This window comes from Epinephelus lanceolatus, chromosome 8, assembly GCF_041903045.1.
Source record: "Epinephelus lanceolatus isolate andai-2023 chromosome 8, ASM4190304v1, whole genome shotgun sequence".
Taxonomy (NCBI): Eukaryota; Metazoa; Chordata; class Actinopteri; order Perciformes; family Serranidae; genus Epinephelus; species Epinephelus lanceolatus.
Window position 1 is genome coordinate 18,884,953 of NC_135741.1, and position 20,477 is coordinate 18,905,429.

The 20,477-nt window shown below is 42.9% G+C and overlaps 1 protein-coding gene across 3 annotated transcripts in view; it reads right to left on the reverse strand.

Moving 5' to 3' along the window:
* Window positions 1-20,477, reverse strand: part of nkain4 (sodium/potassium transporting ATPase interacting 4) — a 63,196-nt gene that overhangs the window by 8,269 nt on the left and 34,450 nt on the right. For all 3 annotated transcript variants that reach the window (XM_033630182.2, XM_033630180.2, XM_033630181.2), the window contains exon 5: window positions 7,258-7,318. In XM_033630182.2, coding sequence (XP_033486073.1) covers window positions 7,258-7,318 — 61 coding nt within the window. The remainder of the gene's footprint in view (window positions 1-7,257; window positions 7,319-20,477) is intronic.

A 20,477-nucleotide genomic window follows, 5' to 3' on the forward strand; every position in this document is an offset into this window, starting at 1 on the left:
ATGCACCATCCATGAACATCCAAAACTGATGCTGGAGGGTATCTAGAGCGTCACAGTTTGACGTGTAGGGCCACTGACCAAGTGTTGGTATTTCACTATTTAAGCTGGAAGTGAGAATGTGTTGCCTATGCTGATATACAGTGAAAGAATAACTTTAACGTGTCCCTTGCGAATCAATAAAGTATTTCTGATTTGATACTGATTGTCTCCAGTGCGGATAGTGGCCTTGGAAACAGATATTGGCAGCTGCTCAGTTCATGTGATCCTGTAATACTGACAGAAACAAGCTCAGTTTCTCCCAGGCAGAGGGAGCAAGCTGGTTTTCACTTGTGTGGACACACAAGAGAAATGAAAGGTATGTAGGTCAACAGCTCAGGCATCTATGTGGTGCCCCTACACAAGCAGGGAATAATGTAAGACGATTACATCTCAGTTCAAGTGCAAACTGGTTGAAAAATCAGAGGATCTGTGTTGAACCAGGTGAGAAACTGAGTCAGTGTACAGTTTACTACTGCATCTACTGCTGTGTGTGTGTGTGTGTGTGTGTGTGAAGGGCAGGCGAGCTGACAGTTAACTGAAACACAGGCACAGAGATAAAGGGAATAAGACTGGGAGGGAAAAACAGGGTTGGTGAGAACAGAAGAGCGGACAGTGAGGAAGAAGAAGAGAGAAAAACAAGGTGAGACAAAGACAGAGAGATAAAGTGCAGACAGATAGTTCAAGACTTCTGAGCTTGTCTGTAACGCTGGAAAAGGTGAGTTACAAGACACAGTTGTGGTTTCTCCCTCTCTCTCTCTCTCTCTCTCTCTCTCTCTCTCTCTCTCTCTCTCTCTCTCTCTCTCACGCACACACTCTGAATTTAAGGGAGCGCCTCATAGTTGGCTCTGATCTGCAGTGCTGTATCTCCGTCCTCACACACCATTACACAGGCATCACTGCGATACAGGCTCCTCATTTACTTTTAAGACCAGTTTAGCTGTTTTATGCTTTGTTATTTTGCATATGAAAACTTCAGGTATGTTTGATTGAGAGTGTATTTAAAGTTAATCATCCATGCAAAGAGGAGAAAGTTTCCAGGCAAAGATCCTCTAGAAAGTTTGTCTGGTCTCATTATGTTAAAATGAAAATGACCAGGTCAAAATGCAGCTCAAAGGCTCTGCGACACCACACAGGTGTTTTTTAACATGTCACCAAGCTCTATGTGTTAATACGAGTGATAAAGATGGAAACTGTCAGGCCCTAATGAGTGTAAGAAAACTAGGAGTGTCAATCAAGCCCAGCGTGTGCACGCCCCAGTCAGGCAACATAAGTGAAAACACCTGTGTGGGTGGATTACTTGTGTGAGGAGGCTTTAACTGAATAAATACAAACAAATAACGTGGTGTAAAAGTAAAATGATTGTGACAGTTTACTATTTTGCAAGCTGGGAGTCATAAAATTTTACCTTCCTTTTTTTTTAAAAGCCCAGTTCAGACCAATGATTCAAAACCGTCCTAGAACATTGCAGAGAAAAGTTGCAGCGGTGTGAACTGGCCAGTCTGAGTCTGACTCCAGCCAGCTGATGGTGTCACCTGCAACTCAGCTGGTCAAATCGCTGGCAATTGGTTTTAGAATGTAAAGCACGTCACCTGTTTCAACAGCTGATCGGCTTGTAGTGAAGTCCGCTGGTCAACTCAAACTGACCGTAGACATTTCAGTCCTCATGGTGTGCCGGTGTCAGACAGTGGTTGCTGCTGCTGCTCACTCTGTGTACTTATGCCCCCTCCACACACACTTTCTCACTGACTAACTAATTGTCACTGCTTAGATATTACAGTGTTGTATCTAATATGAATACAGGCCATCTGGTGCTCGTTTTGTTTGTTTTTCACCATTTCATCACCACTACAAAGGCAACTGTAGCCAGTATCTCAGTATCTAACATTATCCTCATCTATATTTTAAGAAACTAATTATATTCAGCCACAAAATCAGCCTGACAAGCTGGAAAACAGAACGGAAATACAGAGAGTTGTCACAAAGAGATGATACACCATCTCATCTAGTTGCATCTGTGTGGACCAGCAGGTTTTTAGAACACTGCAGAATGGCGCATTGTAAGTAGTTACCCGTTTCAACTCGTCTCGTCACAAATCCTTGGTCTGAGCTGGGCTTAAGAGCAAAAATCTTATATCCTAAATCTATATTTTGTATTTGTCTCTCATTTCAAGAAAAGATATTTTTTCTTGATTGTAATACAGTCAGGCAGCACAGTGGTGTAGGGTAAGCAAGAGGGTGCCTGGTTCAATCCCAGGAGGGAGCCCCTCCGTGGGTTTTCTCCAGGTACTCCGGCTTCCTCCCACAGTCCAAAGACATGCAGGTTAATTGGTGACTCTAAATTGGCCATAGGTGTGAATGTGAATGGTTGTCTGTCTCTATGTGTCAGCCCTGTGATAGTCTGGTGACCTGTCCAGGGTGTACCCTGCCTCTCACCCAATGTCAGCTGGGATAGGCTCCAGCCCCCCCGCGACCCCCAGCAGGATAAGCGGTTATGAAAATGGATGGATAACTGTAATGCAATCTGTCCTACCCCCTTTTACACTTCCTGTTTGAGGCAGGATGTCATGCCATTATTCCACCTCGTCATTCTGTATAAAAAGGTACAATCGACAGTGATGTCTGGCCTTTAAGCTGGCAGCAGCAGAGGTAGTATCAGCCCAGAATCAACATCTTTGTGTAAAAGGGACAGCAGGCAGGATGATTAATTGTTTAGAAAGTGCTGCCCAACACATATGTTGTATGTCACCCCAGAGGCTGGTGATGTTCCTGTCACACCCGTCATGCCTCTTTTGCTTGTGGGATGCCTGCATGCTATGTAAAATCACACACAGGGCTCACCTGGCAGAGCAGGCGCCCCATGTACTAAGGCTGTGTCCTTGCCGCAGGTTAAAATCCAGCCCCGTGGCCCTTTGCTGCACGTCATCCCTTCTCTCTCCTCATTTCACTCTAAAGCTGTCCTGTCCAATAAAGGCAAAATGCCCAAAAAGAAATCACACACTGGGGCGTCATGATGCCTGCATTGTTTGGTTCTGTATAAAAAAGCAAAGCCAGTGTAATGAGGGTTCTTTGTTGAGGCCCTATCGAGGACTTGACACACTCTTGTTTCTGAAAGCATATTGATTTAGATTAGAAACATGCATCTTCCTTAATTAGCATGTTATTTCACACAAAACATGATGTATGACATAATTTATAAGCACTAACAACTTTAATACAGATATTTTTTGAAGTAGTATTCAAGTGTCCCGCTGTGTCATGACAGTGCAACAGTGAATTAACATGCACAACACCAAGGAGCCTGAAACTAAAGCAGCTAAATGGAACTCAGCTATCATCCATTCTGCTATTTACACCCGTGTGTTTCTTGCTGTGGCTTGTCAAAATGTGTTTAAAAAAGAGCTTCATATTTCAAAATTTTCTCTGTGTTTGACGTCATTCGAAGCACTATTTTGAGGTGATAACGTGAAAACGAGGGCGAGACTTTAATTTGATGTTTTGACCTTTTCACTCTCTTTACAACCTGAGGACACGCTGCCACCTACACATCTGTGCATCCCTCCAGTGTCTCTGTCTGCTGTGGAGGATTTTCTGGGGATGTGACTCAGCACAGAGGGCGGCAGCATAATTAGCAGACATGCTAAAGCGAGCTTATCCCAGCGCTAGGCTTCTAACTCCATGACCTACTTTACAAAGAGGATTTTCCCCACCACTCACTCTGTCGGTGTGTCTGCTCACCACCGATAACTCTGTGTAACAAATTCACACGCACAAATACACACAAATGCCTGCACGCCAACACTTAGTCACGCACAGTCGGCCAAACACACACCCATAAATACAAACGGTATATAGGTATGTGTGAGTGTAAATACACACCTGCGCTTATAGAGTGACAGAGGGAGGTGCATCAAATGGGAGATCACACTCACGCACGCAGTATGAGTAATAAAGCCTGAAAGCCATGTCAAACCCTGAGCTGATGGTATATGATGCTTGTTATTCTGCCCATTGTGTCTTCTTGGCTTCTTACGAGTGTGTGTGAGATTGTGTGTGTGCACGGGTGTGTGTTTCATTCCGCTATTCTTTACGCAAGCCTGAGCACTCAAATCTAACTCACTCGTCTCCCTGGAGAGTGAGAGAGTGCTCGGCGTGAGAGGAATTCCTGTCTTATCTCCTTATTGGTGAAAAGCTCGTCTTGTCTTGTGTTGTTTGTTCCTGCATATTGCCCCATCCACCCCCCCTCCTAGGCTTGCTCCTGACAAACACCTCCCTCTGTTCCCCTCCATTCTCCTCTTCCCCGCTTTCTGACCCTCCTGAGGATTCTCCCCACCTTTCTTCACTTGGTGAAGCGCAGTCAACTGTGGAAGTTATTGACCAGCAAGGCGCTTAATGAGGCTGATAAAATGAGGGACCAGAGACCTCTAACTTTTTACAAGCACACCTCATTAAAGCTTCGAAAGCCAGAGATGGGAAAGAAGACAGAGAGAAGAGGGAGAGAGAGAGCGAAGCTTTCTTAAGCACACTAAAATTGGATTCTCATACATGGTTATTCCAGCTAGCTGTGAAGAAATTGAGAACGGGAATAAAGCATACGAGAGAGAAGTAAAGAGACGGAAAAGTTCTGAGTAGGAGGAGAGGTGCTGAGGCAGCCAGGGAGCTCAATGCAGAAACTTGCTTTAATCTACACATCAAATGAGAGGGGGGAAATGAGTGTGGCAGAGTGCCTTAGCTGGTTTCTGTGCTGCTGCGAGTGTGTGTGTGTGTGTGTGTGTGTGTGTGTGTCTGCGCACCTGTGTCTGCATGAACACATTTGTGTGTGTGTGTGTGTGCATGCAGGCAAAAGGCTGATTACAATAACAAAGAGCTAGCGGCTGGAAGCGATGTAGCAGCGTTTTACTCCGGCACAGCCTGGATCAGAGAAGAACCGCCAGATAATTAAAACCAATAAAAATCACACCATGTTCTGTTTTCACCCAAAGCTTTTTTTAACCAACCTTTCCTCATTGCTCCTTTGTTATTTTTATCTCTTTCTGTCTTTGTATGGATAACTGTCTGCTATGAGTTTAAAGGAGCCGTGTGCTGGATTTAGTGGCATCTAGCAGTGAGGATTGCAGATTGCAACCAGATAATACTCCTCCTGTGTGCCAAGTGTGAACTCCCAGTTAGGAATCCTTCAGGGTTCATTGTTCTGGAGGTTTTTACCGGAAGCTGAATTATCCACAGAGGACTTTTACTCTCCAAAACAAACAAACAAACCTGCAGAATTAAACTGAATAAAGCAGCTTCACGTTACAAATCTGTGTTTTTCTGGCGCTGTTTGGCTTGTCACAGGTTGCCTGTTAACTACGGTAGTTGACATGAAAATGTGAGTAGTGTTTGGTTTGTTCGATCTGGGCTACTGTAGGAACAGTGCAACATGCCGGACTCTGTAAACTTGGATCTGCCACCTATGTGGGTATACACGGCTCAGTCTAAGGTAAAACACAACCACTTATTTTCTAGTGATTACACACAAAAGAAAGCACATTTATTATATTTAATTTGTGCCAATATACTCCCCTAAATCCTTCACACTGGACCTTTAAACAAACACAATCTGTGCCAACAGTCCAAACAGGGGATGAACAGAGGTCAAATGTCACAAAAACAAAAGGAAAAGTCAATGACAGGGAAAGTCCTTTTTTATTTTAATAGACTCTCCTGCTGAAATGGTATTGCCCTCCAGGGATTACTTAAGGGTGACTGGTGATTAAGTGGTACTGCCCAGAGCTGGGGGGGGGGGGGGGGGGTAATGGTGGTGATGGTGGTGGCTGGGTGGTGATGCTAACCACTCACAGCCAGTGAATCTCTGGTATGTGACCACCAAAGGACTGGTTGGACTTCTATACCGCTTGTCTACAGGAACACACACGGAAACCACATCAAAAGTCCCTCAAATTACACGAGTCTGCTGTTTAAGATGCAATTAGTGCATGTACTGCTTTGTTCATTACGCCGTGTTCAAATCAAATTAGAGTTTGGGTGTCTCACAAAAGGGACTGACATGATTACAGCCAAGCTCCAGATACTTCATAATTAGTATTCTAACAAGCACGTACAGTATGTATGAATATGTGCCTGAGAAACTCCATTTAATCTCAGCTAATCCTCACCGAGAGTTTACACATTCAGTTAAAATTTACAAGGGAAAATATGTAAAGGCAGACTCTCATGCATGTGGACATCGCTACGAGAGTTACTGCGGTGCTAATCAGATATTTATGACTGCCACTAACCCTTAGATCAAGTGCTTCCTGCCCTCTGATTGGCTAACCTCCAGCACGACCCCTGACCTGCTGCCTATGAGGTCACAGCAGCTGGGTCATTTATCACAAGTGTCTGTCTCTGGTTTCTCCTTCTTCTCTTATGACTCATTTCACGATCCCCCGTCGTCTTGTTCCTCACCCTTTTCTCACTCCCTGCTTGCTTCATGCATGACAGGAAAACAATGAGACTCAACTCTTGCCCTCATCTGACTCCATGTTAAAGGTTTAACACAGACTAATGCACGGCGACACAGACAGGAGAGTACTGAGACACAGAGCCACTTCAGAGGAAGGATGCACATGTTTGACTAGCGGTGTTAGAGACAAGCATGAGCAGGGAAGGTGTGTGTGTGTGTGTGAAAAAGAGGGTGGGGGAGGTGCAATCCTGCGGTATAAAAACACCCACCCTCGCCAGGCAACAGACAGCTGGAGTGACAAACATGAGGGGCACATGGAGAGAAGAAAGTGAGGAAAGTGAAAGCCAGAGTACATTAAAGGAGGTTTACAACAACAGTGAGGACCACACAGGGCGGCGAGGAGGAGAGATGAGGCGACGAGTGGACACGTGAAAGAGAAAGGAATGAATGGGCTGAAGGAGGTGTGGAGAGGGAACACATGGCTCCTTTAGTTCTGGGATGGGAGAAGGGGAGAGAGAGAGGGTCCAGCTGGCGTGGGGGAGGAGAGAGGAGGGAGACAGGGGAGAGCTGGAGCGGTGATAGTGTAGGGAGGGATAGGAAGAGAGGGAGATGAAGAAAGATGTAGCCCTGTTCTCTTCAACTCGGGTGTTTTCCATCTCAGTTATGTGAGTGGGTCCGAGTGTGAATCATTAATTGTTGCAATGATCTGTTCTGAGAATGATTGTGTGTGTGTGTGTGTGTGTGTGTGTGTTTAAGGGTGAGGTTAAGCGACTCACAGCTGTCCTCCTCCTCAGTGATGGCGCTGACAACATAGCAGGCGTACACGAAGCCGAGGAGCTGTGAACACACAAGCACACAAGAGAGGTTAGACTCCACAGGGCTGGCAGTGAGCGGCTGATAAACAGTTGTGTGTTTGCTTTGATGAACCAAAAAAAAAAAGAAAAAAAAAGAAGAAGAAGGTAATACTGAACATCTGGAAAAGAGTGAGTTTTGAGGGGATGCGGCAACAAATTTGAGAGATGGTGTCTGCGTGCTCTGAGGGCAGATGATGCAATATACTGCAAAGAACAACACTTGAGCTGAAATGATTTGTTGATTATTTGACAGGAAATTAACTGCAATTCATTTAAATAATCAAGAGATTGTTTCAGTCGTTTATCAAGGGTAACTCAAGGGTAAATATCAAGCAAGAAATGTGAGACAATTTACAGCTTTACAGATTCCAGCTTCTTAAATGTGTAGATTTTCTGCTTTTCTCTGTTTTATAAGATTGTAAAGTGAATATCTTAAGGTTATAGAAACAAGCAACATGAAGACATCACTTTGTATTCTGTAGGGGTTTCACAGAATAGGGGACAGCTGTTGACAGCGTGCATTGTTGTAGACTTATCACTTGTCATCTGTGGTTTTAGCACAGCGCAGTAATGGAGCAGTAGCTATGCATCTACAGCAGATAGGGGTGCTGTGAGTAGTGGCTGTCAACATGTCATAGTTGTGAGTTGAGACGGCCTTCTAACAATATAACTTAAGGTGTTGCGGAACACAGATTTGTTTGTACTATAGTTTTCTGTGTTACACCATGTTAAATAAACATAATTTCAAGCATTTAGAGAAGGAAAGACTCCCACTATCCCTGCAAGAAGGCAGTCATAGTTGTATTTAAGACCTTTTTGACAAGAATTGGTCATTGATATTGGGGGAAAAATATCATATACCTCCCATGATTAATTGATTAGTGGACCACTTTTTGGGAGTAGTCGTGGACATTTTAAAAAATACGCTTTAAACATGGGAAAACCCGCTAAAAATAGGCAATAGACTCCTTTCCCATTGCCAGTAGACCAGAGCCGTGTACACGGCTCTGCAGCAGATGTCTGGAGAACAAGTCAGTGAACAGCTGTATAGGGTTGTCATGAGAACCGATACTTCCGTCCCTTTAACTGTAATTATAAGCCAGAGCCTGGTTTAAACCCGATATTCTTTTTAAGGATACAAATGTGGCCATTGAAGGCTGACTCTTGCCTTTCTTTCCATGACAAGCCTTCGTCATGTGCCTCTTAAGTGTCGAGGTCCCCGTCTTTTAGCTGTCATATACCAGCATCGCGCTGCACTTGGTACACTCGACGAAGCCGACACACACGTTGTCACCGTCGATTCCTCACATGTGCACAGCCAGTGGCGCCCTCAATTTCTGTTTTTTTGATTTTTATCGTTGTATCAAATGAGTATCGAGAATCTTGGAAATTCACTGGTATTGTTATCGACTGAAATTCTGGTATCGTGACAAGCCCACAGCAGCAGCATAGAGGCCTGTGAAAATTTTACGGTGGTTATTTCCTTTTATACATCTCTTACGTACTCAGTCTCTCTTTCAAACTCGGCGCAGACTAATTTGAATTGGTGTTTGAGTGCTGCTTGGGTGGAAACGGACAGTATTTTGTGGTGGTGCGTTATTGTATGTCACCGGTAAAGGAGCTAAAATTAGCACGGTCACCTGGGTGTTGCGTTTCCATCGACGCTGATCAGAGCTGAAGCCGATAAATACCTGTGACTACTGTAGAGTCATTTGACCCAGGTGTGAATGCCCATTGTAACCTTTCCAATTACATAAAAAAGCCAGATGTTAGTGGGTGTTATTGGGTTATTTATACAGTGGAAAGGGGGCTAGTAGGTTGGTGAACATAGTAGAGTGTTCAGTTGCCTCAGAGACAGATATTTTCCTCAAAGGTTGGAGAGAAAAGAAGAGTGAATATTGGACTAAGATACATCAAGTGTCTGGAAACAAAGACACAAGGAATACTCAACTATTAACCAAAAGGTTTCCTAAAGGTGATAATAAGTCAGGGTTGGGTTCATAGCTCTACAGTGCTTTACTGTAATATCAGCGCTTGCAATGCTTCAGAAGTTGACAGGGCGTCTAGAGTGTACATATAGTAGTAGCTCATATGCTCAGACGCAACAGACAGCGAGCACACAAAGTGACTGTACACCAATGGACGTGCAGCCAAACAGTGCTTAGAATAGCCTGTAGAACTGGCAGATGGCTGTCATCAACTCAGAAACAGACACAGGGAGAGACAGACACTGAGAGACAGTCTCCCTCCAACCAGCCGTCCATCCATCATTTGGCACTCTGCCATGCCAATTAAAACAGCGTTGGGCACGCTGCCCTCCTCGCACACTGGGTACACAAACACAAAACCCGAGGGGGGATCGACTGTCTGTGATGGTGGCTATTTATATAGCATTCATTCAACCTATAACTTAACTTGCCCTGCATAATTACACAAGGACCAAAGATGACATGCACTTTGCAGGTCTTTCATCTCTATCATTTGGATTTTATTCCTGTTTTTCACATATACAGTACATATGGCCCATATTGAAGTTCATCCAGATGTAGATTAAATGTATTATTTATGAATGAAGCGCAGGTGTGGCGTCTCGTAGAAAAGGGAACGGGTCTGTCTCTGTGTGGGCTAGATAAGACACACTTCTCTCTGCTTCTCTCTGCTCCTCTCTCACTCAGTTTTTTCTCTCTAGTATCTAATTGATGGTCTCACCCCTCCATTACAGTGGCGGTGAAATGGAGGTGAATTAGCATATGTATAAAGCCAGTGTCAAACACAAGATGGTGTTAACAGCAGGGGGCACACCCTGTTTTCAACTGCATTGTGTCTGTGTGTGTTTTTCCTGTAAGAGTGTGTGCCAAGGATGTGTTCGTATGAGTTAATATCTGTGCATGTGTGCATGTTTGTTTAAGGGCTCTGATCGCTGTTGTGGTCTGGGATTGAGTCAAACATAGTGAAGCCAATATGTCACACCAGATGAGGCTTGAGACTGAGGCTATATTCATACTTATACAATTTCATTTTAAAAGCAGTGTTTAAAGTGAAAACTATCTCCGCACAAACAAACCTTTTAGCACTGTTTCAGAAATAATCCCAGTCCATACTTTTGCACCTGAAAACGCACATTACATGACTATTCAAGTATACTCGGCATGCACATGCTGGTGTAAAGAGGAATGAGACTGTCTGCTCTGGGGTTGGTTGCGGGGTTGGTTGAGCAAAATAAAAAATAAAAACAAAAACAAAACAGCAACTGAAAATCCAAAAAGGAGAAGGAAGAAGTGTATACTTATATAATCCTACCCACTTCTCAGTATTCAAAACAACAATTTAGATATTACAAACTCGATCTCAACCAAGCCCAGAGATAAATAAATAAACCAACCCATCAGCATCACCCTCCTCGTCTGCATAGCTCCTAAATATACGGTCTGTATATCTTTTTTTTTAAAGTGCTCTATAGTTGTGCTTCCCTTTAACTCCTCATCTAACCCATTCCATAAATCCACACCACACACTGAAATACAGACTTTTCAAAGTTGTATGAACATGTTTTTTTTTTTTAGATTTAATTGTCCTCTTAAATTATAACCCCCTCCCTGCCACAAAACATTTTTGAGTGTTTTAAATTTAACCAAGCACCCTTTTTTCAATGTATGTGACTTTAAGAACAGTGTGTTTGTGTGCTCCTATATCCAACATTATGTACAATCCTAATGTTTTTTTTATTGTAATATGTGTAATGTATATAAATTGCTTTTATAGGTGTTACCCCAGACCTCCACACAGTAATTAAGATGCAGTAAATTGAGTGAGCAGTAGATGATATATAGTGATTAATGGTCCAGTATGTGTCTTAATTTTCCCATAACTGCAATGCTCCTTGCCAGCTGTGATTGAATGTGACTTATTTGAGGTTTCCAGCTGAATTTGTGATCCAGTACCACTCCCAGGAATCTTAATTTGCAAATATCAATGTATATAAGGTTGAAATTTTAGTACAGGGCTACCCAGAGGTTTACAATCTGTCCAGAGAACAAGTATTTTAATAAACACTTAAAAAATAATGCCTGGAAGAAGATCAGCTCCGAACTCAAGATCTCTGGTAAGCATGCTAGGATACAGAGCTGGTTGTGGTCACTTAGCCATGTCAGGTGCAACCTGCCTCCAGGCCGTCAAAAGTTAGCACAGAGTAGGCAAAAGAGTAGCCCAACCTCGTGTTTTCCTGATTGTAAAAGACATGTCATGTGTCCAGGCCCCAAAATGATCAAGGCAGCAGAGAACATAAAATTGGGAGTTGTTGCAAAGCAAGTACGGTAAGACTGATAAGACCCAAAGAGGAAGTGAATGTGGCTGTCTGAGTCATTGTTTTCAAAAGTCTCTGTTTCTGTATATCCAGGCTAAAATGCAATCTTGGCATTTTCAAACTCACTTGGGGTCAGCAGCATTTTTTTCAAGTTTTAATGGGGTTAAATGTAGCAATACTTACATGTTTTATTATAACTCTTTATTTTAAGTATTTTTAAATGTTTAGACAAAACGGAAACACCATAGAGAACATTGTGTGGGGGCACACCAGTAAAGTAATCATAAGTCCACGTGTTAATGTCCTTTTATTGTCAAGACATTCACGGTGAAGCTGCGTCCATGTCTTCACTCCACTTTCTGAGGAATAATGCTCCACTAGACCTAGTTACATGTCTTAAAACAAAAATGTATTGGTGTAGATGTAGCCTGAGAGAAGTACAGAATGTTTGTGTAGTACATACAATCCAATATCTATGAATGACAGAGTTAAAGGAGGGGAGGAAAGAGTGAGCTTTCATCAAAGAAATGTAGTCGTGAAAACCACAAAGACGCCGAGGTGAGGATGAAAGGAATAATATAAAGTCAGTTTTAAATCTAAAGACGCGCCACCGCCCTGAGAATGAAAACCACACAATACAAGTGACATACACTTTTAGCCTCACTGCACACTCATAAATAGCAGTTGTGTACTGACAAATCTAACACACCAGAAATTCCATGAAATGTAATACCTTTAATCAGTGAAAGGCAAACCTTTTGAGTGAGCCTGTCACTGCTCAGTAATGGGAAATCAGCACCATTTCTCACTCCACGACTGATAACTGCTGACAGCAAGAAAGTCTGGACGCTGCTGCATAGAGATGGACTATAATATATCTGCTCATGTCTGCAGTCTCACCATGGGCTGATCTTAAACCACTCAGTCTTCTTCTTTTCCTTTCTATGGCTGCGGTACATTTAGTGCAATGCACAGGGAGCTAATAAGATCAGAGTTGGTGGCTTTTTGCTGGAGGCAATGCAGTCCTCAGCCAATATAGGTCAGTGTCCTCAATAACAAGTGACAATTCCACTTATATATCCTTGCATATTAAATAATCATGCTCATAAACCCCTCACACACACAGTCCCCAGCTTTCTTCTTTGACTTACCACTGTCACTTCTGGAGTTCAGGGATCATTTTAGAGATTGATGTCAAATTAATTAAGCTCATAAAACCCCTGCATGTCCTCTGAGGCTCGATGTCAGTCTGCCTGTGAGGACGTGCCAAACTAAAGCCAACTCATTTAGCTGCCAATCATTTGGGTTTTTTTCTCCTTGCACTCTGCACTTTATTCTTTAAGTCAGTCGCTTTTTAAACACAGGTCTCGACATCACTGTCACTCAGCAGTCTGCAAATCTCCGCTGTTATCTTTTCTCTCCTCCTCTCTGTGCGTCCTTGTTTTATTGTTGCTCGAGCATTAAGTGCTGCCCTCCTCTCTGTCTCCTCTGCAGGTTTTGGAGCAGTGGACAGAGATCTGGACAACTAAAAGAGGCAACCAAAAAGCCAGAAAACCGGTCACAAAGAGTTCAGGGCTAGATGCGGGAAAACATCAAAAGCAAAGTTGTCCTCCAGTGGGTCTTCATTTACTATTTACTATGTTGCAGAGGAAGCGGAAGGAGGTATTTGTGATACTTCAGCATTATTGGAGTTTCTTCTCTCAGATAATGAGGGCCAAAAAAGTTGAAGGCTCACACATTCATGCATGTGTGCGTGAGAAGAAGGCCAGCTGCTGAGCTAGAAAAAGAGGGTTACTTGTATTTGCATAGGCTAATGAAGGCCAGGTGTATACTGAATGTGCCAGTCAAGAAAGACACATGACCTCCTTTAACAATGCACACTCACTCACAAACATCAGTCTACTCGACCTGAATCTGCTTCATGATTAGATGCTTGCACTTTTCACAGTTACAACTACAATAAATCAGGTTTACAGTCAATTACACTGATGTCTGTCGAGTCATTTCTACAACCAAAAGAAAAATCACACTTGCTCACTGCAAACGTCTTAACAACTATATCCTATGTATGTGCATTACTTAATTGTCAGAAAATGTATCAACAGTTTTGATAATAGATTGATTGTCTCAGTGGTTTAATGAGCAACAAGATTAACAGTCAAAATACATGAGACATGGATGTGGTGTGACACATCTGCCACAGCAGAGTATGTCCATTGTGATCAACTGATGCTGCTAGACTGACCACAAAAGCCGTGCTTGCCCACGCAGGCGTTGCACAGCTCAACGCTATTTTTAAACAACTGGTCTATTTTTTTTTACCGCACTGCTCTGCAGCCATTCAACATAATACTAGAACTGCACAAAAAAAGGAGTATGATCTGTTTAAAAAAGGTTCAGATAAACACCTCATTGTACCAGAGTCAATGTGAAGCGGCAGAGCAACCCTGTGGGTGTTTTTACATTTCACATTCAAATAAATCAATCAAATCAGTGCATGTGTAGTAGTTGATGACACAGTCTCAGTTTCCAAATGCAACTGCATTATCACCTGGCAAAACACAAACCCAAACAGTGAAGCTGGCAGCAACCACACACTACAAAGACAGAGTCTGTGTAGCAGGTAAAACCCCTGCTCTGCCATGCCTATGTCACGAATCTCATCCATACCCCCTGTATTTTGTCTGAAAGAGTCTACAGTCATGCCAGCAGCTCTGTGAGGCTGTACTTGGGCACAGTGGCACTTTGACCTCAACACAAACACCTGCATATTAACATACTGATGTTAAGCGGTATAACGTTTACCATCATTGTTTAGCATGGTGAACAAACTACAATTTGGCCTGATGATGGTGCTAAATGAAAAGGGCATCCCCTCTCGAGGGAAATGAACGTGCGAGGAAAATGTTGGCCAATTCATCCAAAAATCAAGACATTTTACTTGAAACCACAAATATCAACCTCATGTCCGCGCTAGAGGAAAACTCAGAGGATTACCAAAGGTCAAAATCGTCTGGGAATCATGACTGTCTGTAAAAAAAATTGTGCCAGTTAATGTATTTGAGGGTTTTTTTTACCTGCTGGTGGCGCTGGAGGAAAAGTCAGGGGATAAATATGTGTAAGAGATTAATCCTCAGGGGACCATCAATGTTTGTACATAATTTAATGGCAATCCATTATAAAGCTTTAAAAATATTTCCATCTGGATCAAAGTGGCGAGCGAGCCAGCCAACCGACAGACAGACTGACACTGCCATCCCTCGAGCCGTGTAGCAGGCGTGGCCAAGAATACCAAACACTTACTGAACCTGCTGTATATCTCTATCTCTATCTTTTATAACACACTAAACTGAATCTCTTTTGGATTTTGCCGCTTGGTTGAACAAAACAATTTAAAGATGCCACCTTGGGCTCTGGGAAATTTTGATGGGCATTTTTTTAAAGCATTTCCAGAAATTTTACAGGCACCTAAGTAATGATTTAAAAAAAAAAAAAAAAAAAAAAAACCCACATTAATCAATGATGACAAAAACTGTTGGTTGCAGCACTATATCTGTCTGTCGTCTGAGATCAGGTGAATTTAAAGGTGCCTCCTTTCTACAGCAGACTGGGCTGGCCACGTGTGTGCAGTGACAGATATCTGAGTCGATCTACAAGCTAATTAACACACTATTGATTGCATCTCAGTGTCAGGAGAAAATTCACCTGGTGTACTATAATGAAAGGAATTTGCAGGTAAAATAGACCACATGGGAGAGACGAGGGGCAGAAAGAGAGACGGGGAGAGGGGTGGTTGCAGATGTCTTGCAGGTTAATTACACAGGACTTTCTGCCTGACAATAAGGCGCAGGCGTCTCTGCAGAAAATTAGATGTGTGTTTTTGCATGTGGGCAGCTGCATGTTTAATGACAAAACATGATGAGATAGGGACTGCAGAGACCACATCCACCTGTTCTTTTCTACCAGCCCCCTCCTCACACACGCAGATCTATACAGCTTACAGGACCACGTGGGGTTTTTAAGTGTCTGTGGTGCTGATTTGCATCTTCCACATCGAATAACTGCAAATAACAGCATGCTGATGTCAAAAAACATGACATGTAGACACAAGAGGCTGCCCATACAGAAACAAAGCCTTGCCCTGCGCAGACGATTTTAGATGAGGTCTGACTTAGTGAGGGGGAGAAAAATGAGGCTCTCTGGACCAAAAAAACAAATGGACAGAGGGCGAAACAGGCAGGTAAATAAAACAACCAGTACACACTCAACAAACAGGAAGAGAAGCAAACATGCCACTGTAGAAGGTTTACTTCTTTAATGCTGCTTGTTCTCCACTTTCAAGTTTGCCTCTGTTCCCTCTTCTTCTTGCCTCCTCTCAGAAGTTTAAAGAGACCAAATATTAGAGTAAAATTAATCTGAGGAAAATCCATTTCCCCGCAAAACAGATTAACAATTAAAGCTCTTGGCAGAGACAGCCTTTGAAGTATAATGGCGGGCAGTCATGTTTTCATGATGTACTGTGTGTAGCCTGACACAATATTCAGTGGCCGGCTGGAGACTAATTCTCTCCTCTGGTCTTCGGGTCTTTCTCTTCTCCTCCCTGTTTTTGGCAGCAGCCAGCAGACCTAATAACTGCTCACTACTGCATCATCAGCCTTTTAATCCCGAGATCTTTATAATCCTTTGAAGCAGATGCTGTAAAACTTACAGAGCAGTTACAATGCAATGTCAGCGCTGACATATTGCAGAGTCGCTTAATGCTATTATTATACTAGACAATGCATGGCCAGTCACTGATTCTGGACAAATTACCGCACTTCAAATAGAAGCACATCAAAGATCCCTCCAGTTGGCTCCACATGCCACATAGACAACAATACAAAAACGCACATATTCCCCGACAGTGGTGATGGCTGTTCAGCATGAGAGTTTGAAAACAGAACATGGACTAATGGTCTTATCAAAGCGAGCACCCTGACCTTTTGGATGAGTGGGGAGGGGGTGGGCGGGGGGGGCCATGCTGTATTCATGCCTCTGAACTGAGTGAACCTGAACAACCACAAAACACACCCAACCCTAATGGCAAGCACAGCCCCGAGCGGTAATCACAGGGGCCTGCCCACGCCGGGCCTGCTGAGGGGACCCCTATAATCAACGTGGGGCCCTTCTTTGTCCCCCACACTACCATGGCATTACAGGAATACTTCACCCACCAAATGACCATTTGTTCATCAGTTACTCACCCTGTGTTACCTTAAACTCTCACACAGCTTGTGCAGTATAATCCAAGTCGTGTGCTCAATACATCTGAAACAGACAGCCCTCGAATGAAATGTATCTATGCTCTCTTCAAAGCCAGAATCCATTCACAGAAACAATAATTTTACATCGCTGAATACGGGAGCTGCTGGTCTACTGCTGCCTTGATCAGTTAGTTTGTTTGTGTGTTGTGTGACTTTGGTGTTTTAAAGATTTAGTTTTGATTCACCAAAGTCACAAAGCAACATAAACTAACTAACTAATCAAGGCAGCGGTAGACCAGCAGCTCCCGTGTTCAGCGAGGTAAAATTATTGTTTTTGTCAATGGAGTCTGGCTTTAAGTAATACAATTTCACTTTCAGTTTGGATCATGTTTGTTTGGGAAGTATTTAGCTAACGACTGGATAACTAAGACTCATTATACTGTATTTTACTGCATGAGTAGTGTGAGAGTTTGTAAATGCATGTTCTGATAAAGTTAAAATTAGGGCTGCCCCTGACCAAGAATTTTCCTAGTCGACCAATAGTCATCATTCAGGGCTATTAGTTGACTAGTTGTTTACGATATTAATTAAATTATTAAATTATATAATTTGGGCAGCGCAACACAATGGTTTGAGTTCAAGGTCTGAGAAAAAATAGTATCAGTAACACTGTTAACATTGTGCTACATTACAGAGAAATACAAAACCGTACTAATGAACCTTCATTAATATAGGCCTATATTTTATCTACAAGTGCACGTCACACACTGAGCGAGCCGCCTGTTAATGACGCTGTCAGCAAAGCAGTAATGATTGTGCTAAGTGGCTAATGGGCATGTAGCTACTGACATGTTTCAGATGATACGTCATGTTTGTAGTCGACCAATGAAGATGAGTTTACATATCACCTTGGGTTCATCCTTCACCTTCTCAAAATGATCCCACACTTTGGATTTCCTGCCCGACATGTAACTAACCTGTGTAATAAGCACGGGTACCAGCCCTGTAAATAAACATGACTCCTTTCTGACGGCTGAGTGTGGCCTCTTCCTGTGTCTATCCTTTCAAATTAAAGTCCCACATGGTCCAGTCATGTAGGTTTTGATTTATTTTGATAAGGTGAGAGAGTTTGGCACTTTTTTTTGTTTTGTTTTTATTTTTCTGCAAGCAAGCGACCAATAAAATCTTGCCAACTTATTATCTTTCTGGTCAACTAACATTTGATCAACCATTACGGGGCAGCCCTAGTTTGAATGTTATTAAATGCCTTCGCCTATGACTTCAATTCATCATCAATTTTTTCTATTCTTGGATTCTTTGTTGATCGGAAACATGCAAGAAAAATAAAATTTCTTTGCCAATTCAGTGTAACACAGGGTGAGAAACTGATATAAAAATAGTCATTTGGGCAGTGAAGTTTTCCTTTAAACCAGTTGCACTTTAACATAGACACCAGACTGACATGACCGAGCCATCTAAACTCCAAAGAAATGAGAGAAGAAGTAAAAGTGACAGTGAGTGAGAAATGCAGGGAGAAAGAGAGAAAAATGCATTGTCATTTTTGTCATTTAAGTTGGTGAGAGTTTGACTGACATGAAGGTCAAACAGGGTGAGATCTGGTCAGGAAATGTAGACAGGAAAACAGACAGAAAAATAGATGGAAAAAAAGAGGAAACGAGCAATGGAATTAGAGAATGACGCAGGTTGCCGTTCCTCCCATTATCAACTTCAACACCACCCTCCCAACACAGGTTTCCAGGGAATAAAGAGGCAAAAGAAGAAAGCATTGCCTGTGGCAGCAATAACCTATGCTAAATGATATATCTGTGTGTGTGTATGTGCATGTGTGTATGCATTTTATGAGTAGCTCAGCAGCTCTGACAACCCCTTGACATCTCTCACTACCCCCTTTGGTGTGTAAGAGTTATGTCTACAGATGTAAACTGAACATCACATCCTGCACAATTTTTCTTCTTCCTCTCTCACACACCTTTCTTCCTAACTACCTTCCATCTCACTGGAGATGTTTTCTCAGACTCCACTGTTTTATTTAACAGTGAAGGTGGTGCACAGGAGCAAAAGAAGATGGGAGGATAGAAAGAGGTGTGTGTGTGGATTTTCTGCTGACTACACTGACTGACAGGGAAATCAGTCATTATTATGACAGGAAAAGAAAACCAAAGCCATTCAATAACAATACATACCGCAGGATGGGTGGGTGAGTTGGGTTTCAGTGAAGGCAACAAAGAATATAAGGGCAGGGATGAAGCAAAATATTCCCCTTAGTGATGAATCGATGAATAATACATTACTCCAGTTTGAAAAGGTTGCCTCCACTTCAAGCTCATCCTTTAAACCTTTAAAGTTATTTTCTGACTAAACATAGCCTGTAGCGGCAATGAACGACAACACAGGGCTGACTTTACCAAAGCTTCAGGTCTGAACGGCTTTCTTATAGCTCATGATGAATATGTGCAGAGAGATGACAGTGATGCCTCCATTACCGGCCAATGGATCCACATTTGTCATCCTAATGAAACATACTCCTTGGAGCCCAAACTAAATATTTAATGGCCTCTCACGGCGACCTTGAAACCCCTCTAACAAAGACAAAGGGACACCCCACTTTCTTCCTACTCATTTCATTCACTCCTTCAACTGTCTCTTTCTGTCTGGCCCACCAGAGAGGAAAAAAGACAAACCAAAACAAGGGTGGACATCTCAAAGGAGTCCATTTTCCTAAGCACCTAAGCAGTGCTCTGCTTTTAGCCTGAGAGAAAGTGAGGGCACGAGGAAAATGATGCCATTTGTGACACTGGGATTTCAGTACCAATTTCCCTGCTCCTCTCGGGAGCTGTTCCCACGGAGATGGTGATGCATGCTTGGTTGGACAATACCATGCAAAAACGCAGGCGTAAAAAGTGTTGCGATCTCCCATGGAGGAGTAAAAGTCCATGTGAGGCGAGGAATAAACCAATTCACTGCCTATAGTGCAGGGGCTAATGAGGTTCAGTGAGAGAGTTGGAGCTATAAAGTGAGGTCAGCCGTTTTATTACCTTTCTCCATAGAGGTGATGGGATGAATGGTGCAATCCAGGGCTTCTCAACACTGGGTCCCTCTGCTAGTTTTCTAATCTACCATGCAGTTAACTGCCTTCACTGTTTTCCCAGGTGTAAATTAAGATGATCAAGATTAGTTGGTAAGAATGACTCTGAAATCCACTGAAGGCTGATGAGGCTGCTGCGTGTTAGCCGTCTCTTTGTCTCGGCCACCTGCTGCCACCATTAAATCCACTCCACATGTATAAAAGCGACAATGAGTGTGAATAACAGGTGTGGATGTGTTTATGTACATTGCAGTGGAGTCAAAGTGCGTGTTAGTGAATGCTGCTGTGAGTAAATGTGTGTAATATGCATGTCTGAACCCAAGTACCTGCTGTGCTGGCAACTAAGAACACCCTGGCCCCCGTCCAATATGAGGTTTAGCCAGTCATACATGAGTGTGTGCAAATGTGTGTGCTGGCAGGATGTGAGTTTGGGGTGTATTCATACAGCGCTGTATAAAGAGGACAATAGCAGTCCTTCCAGTGTTTGAGT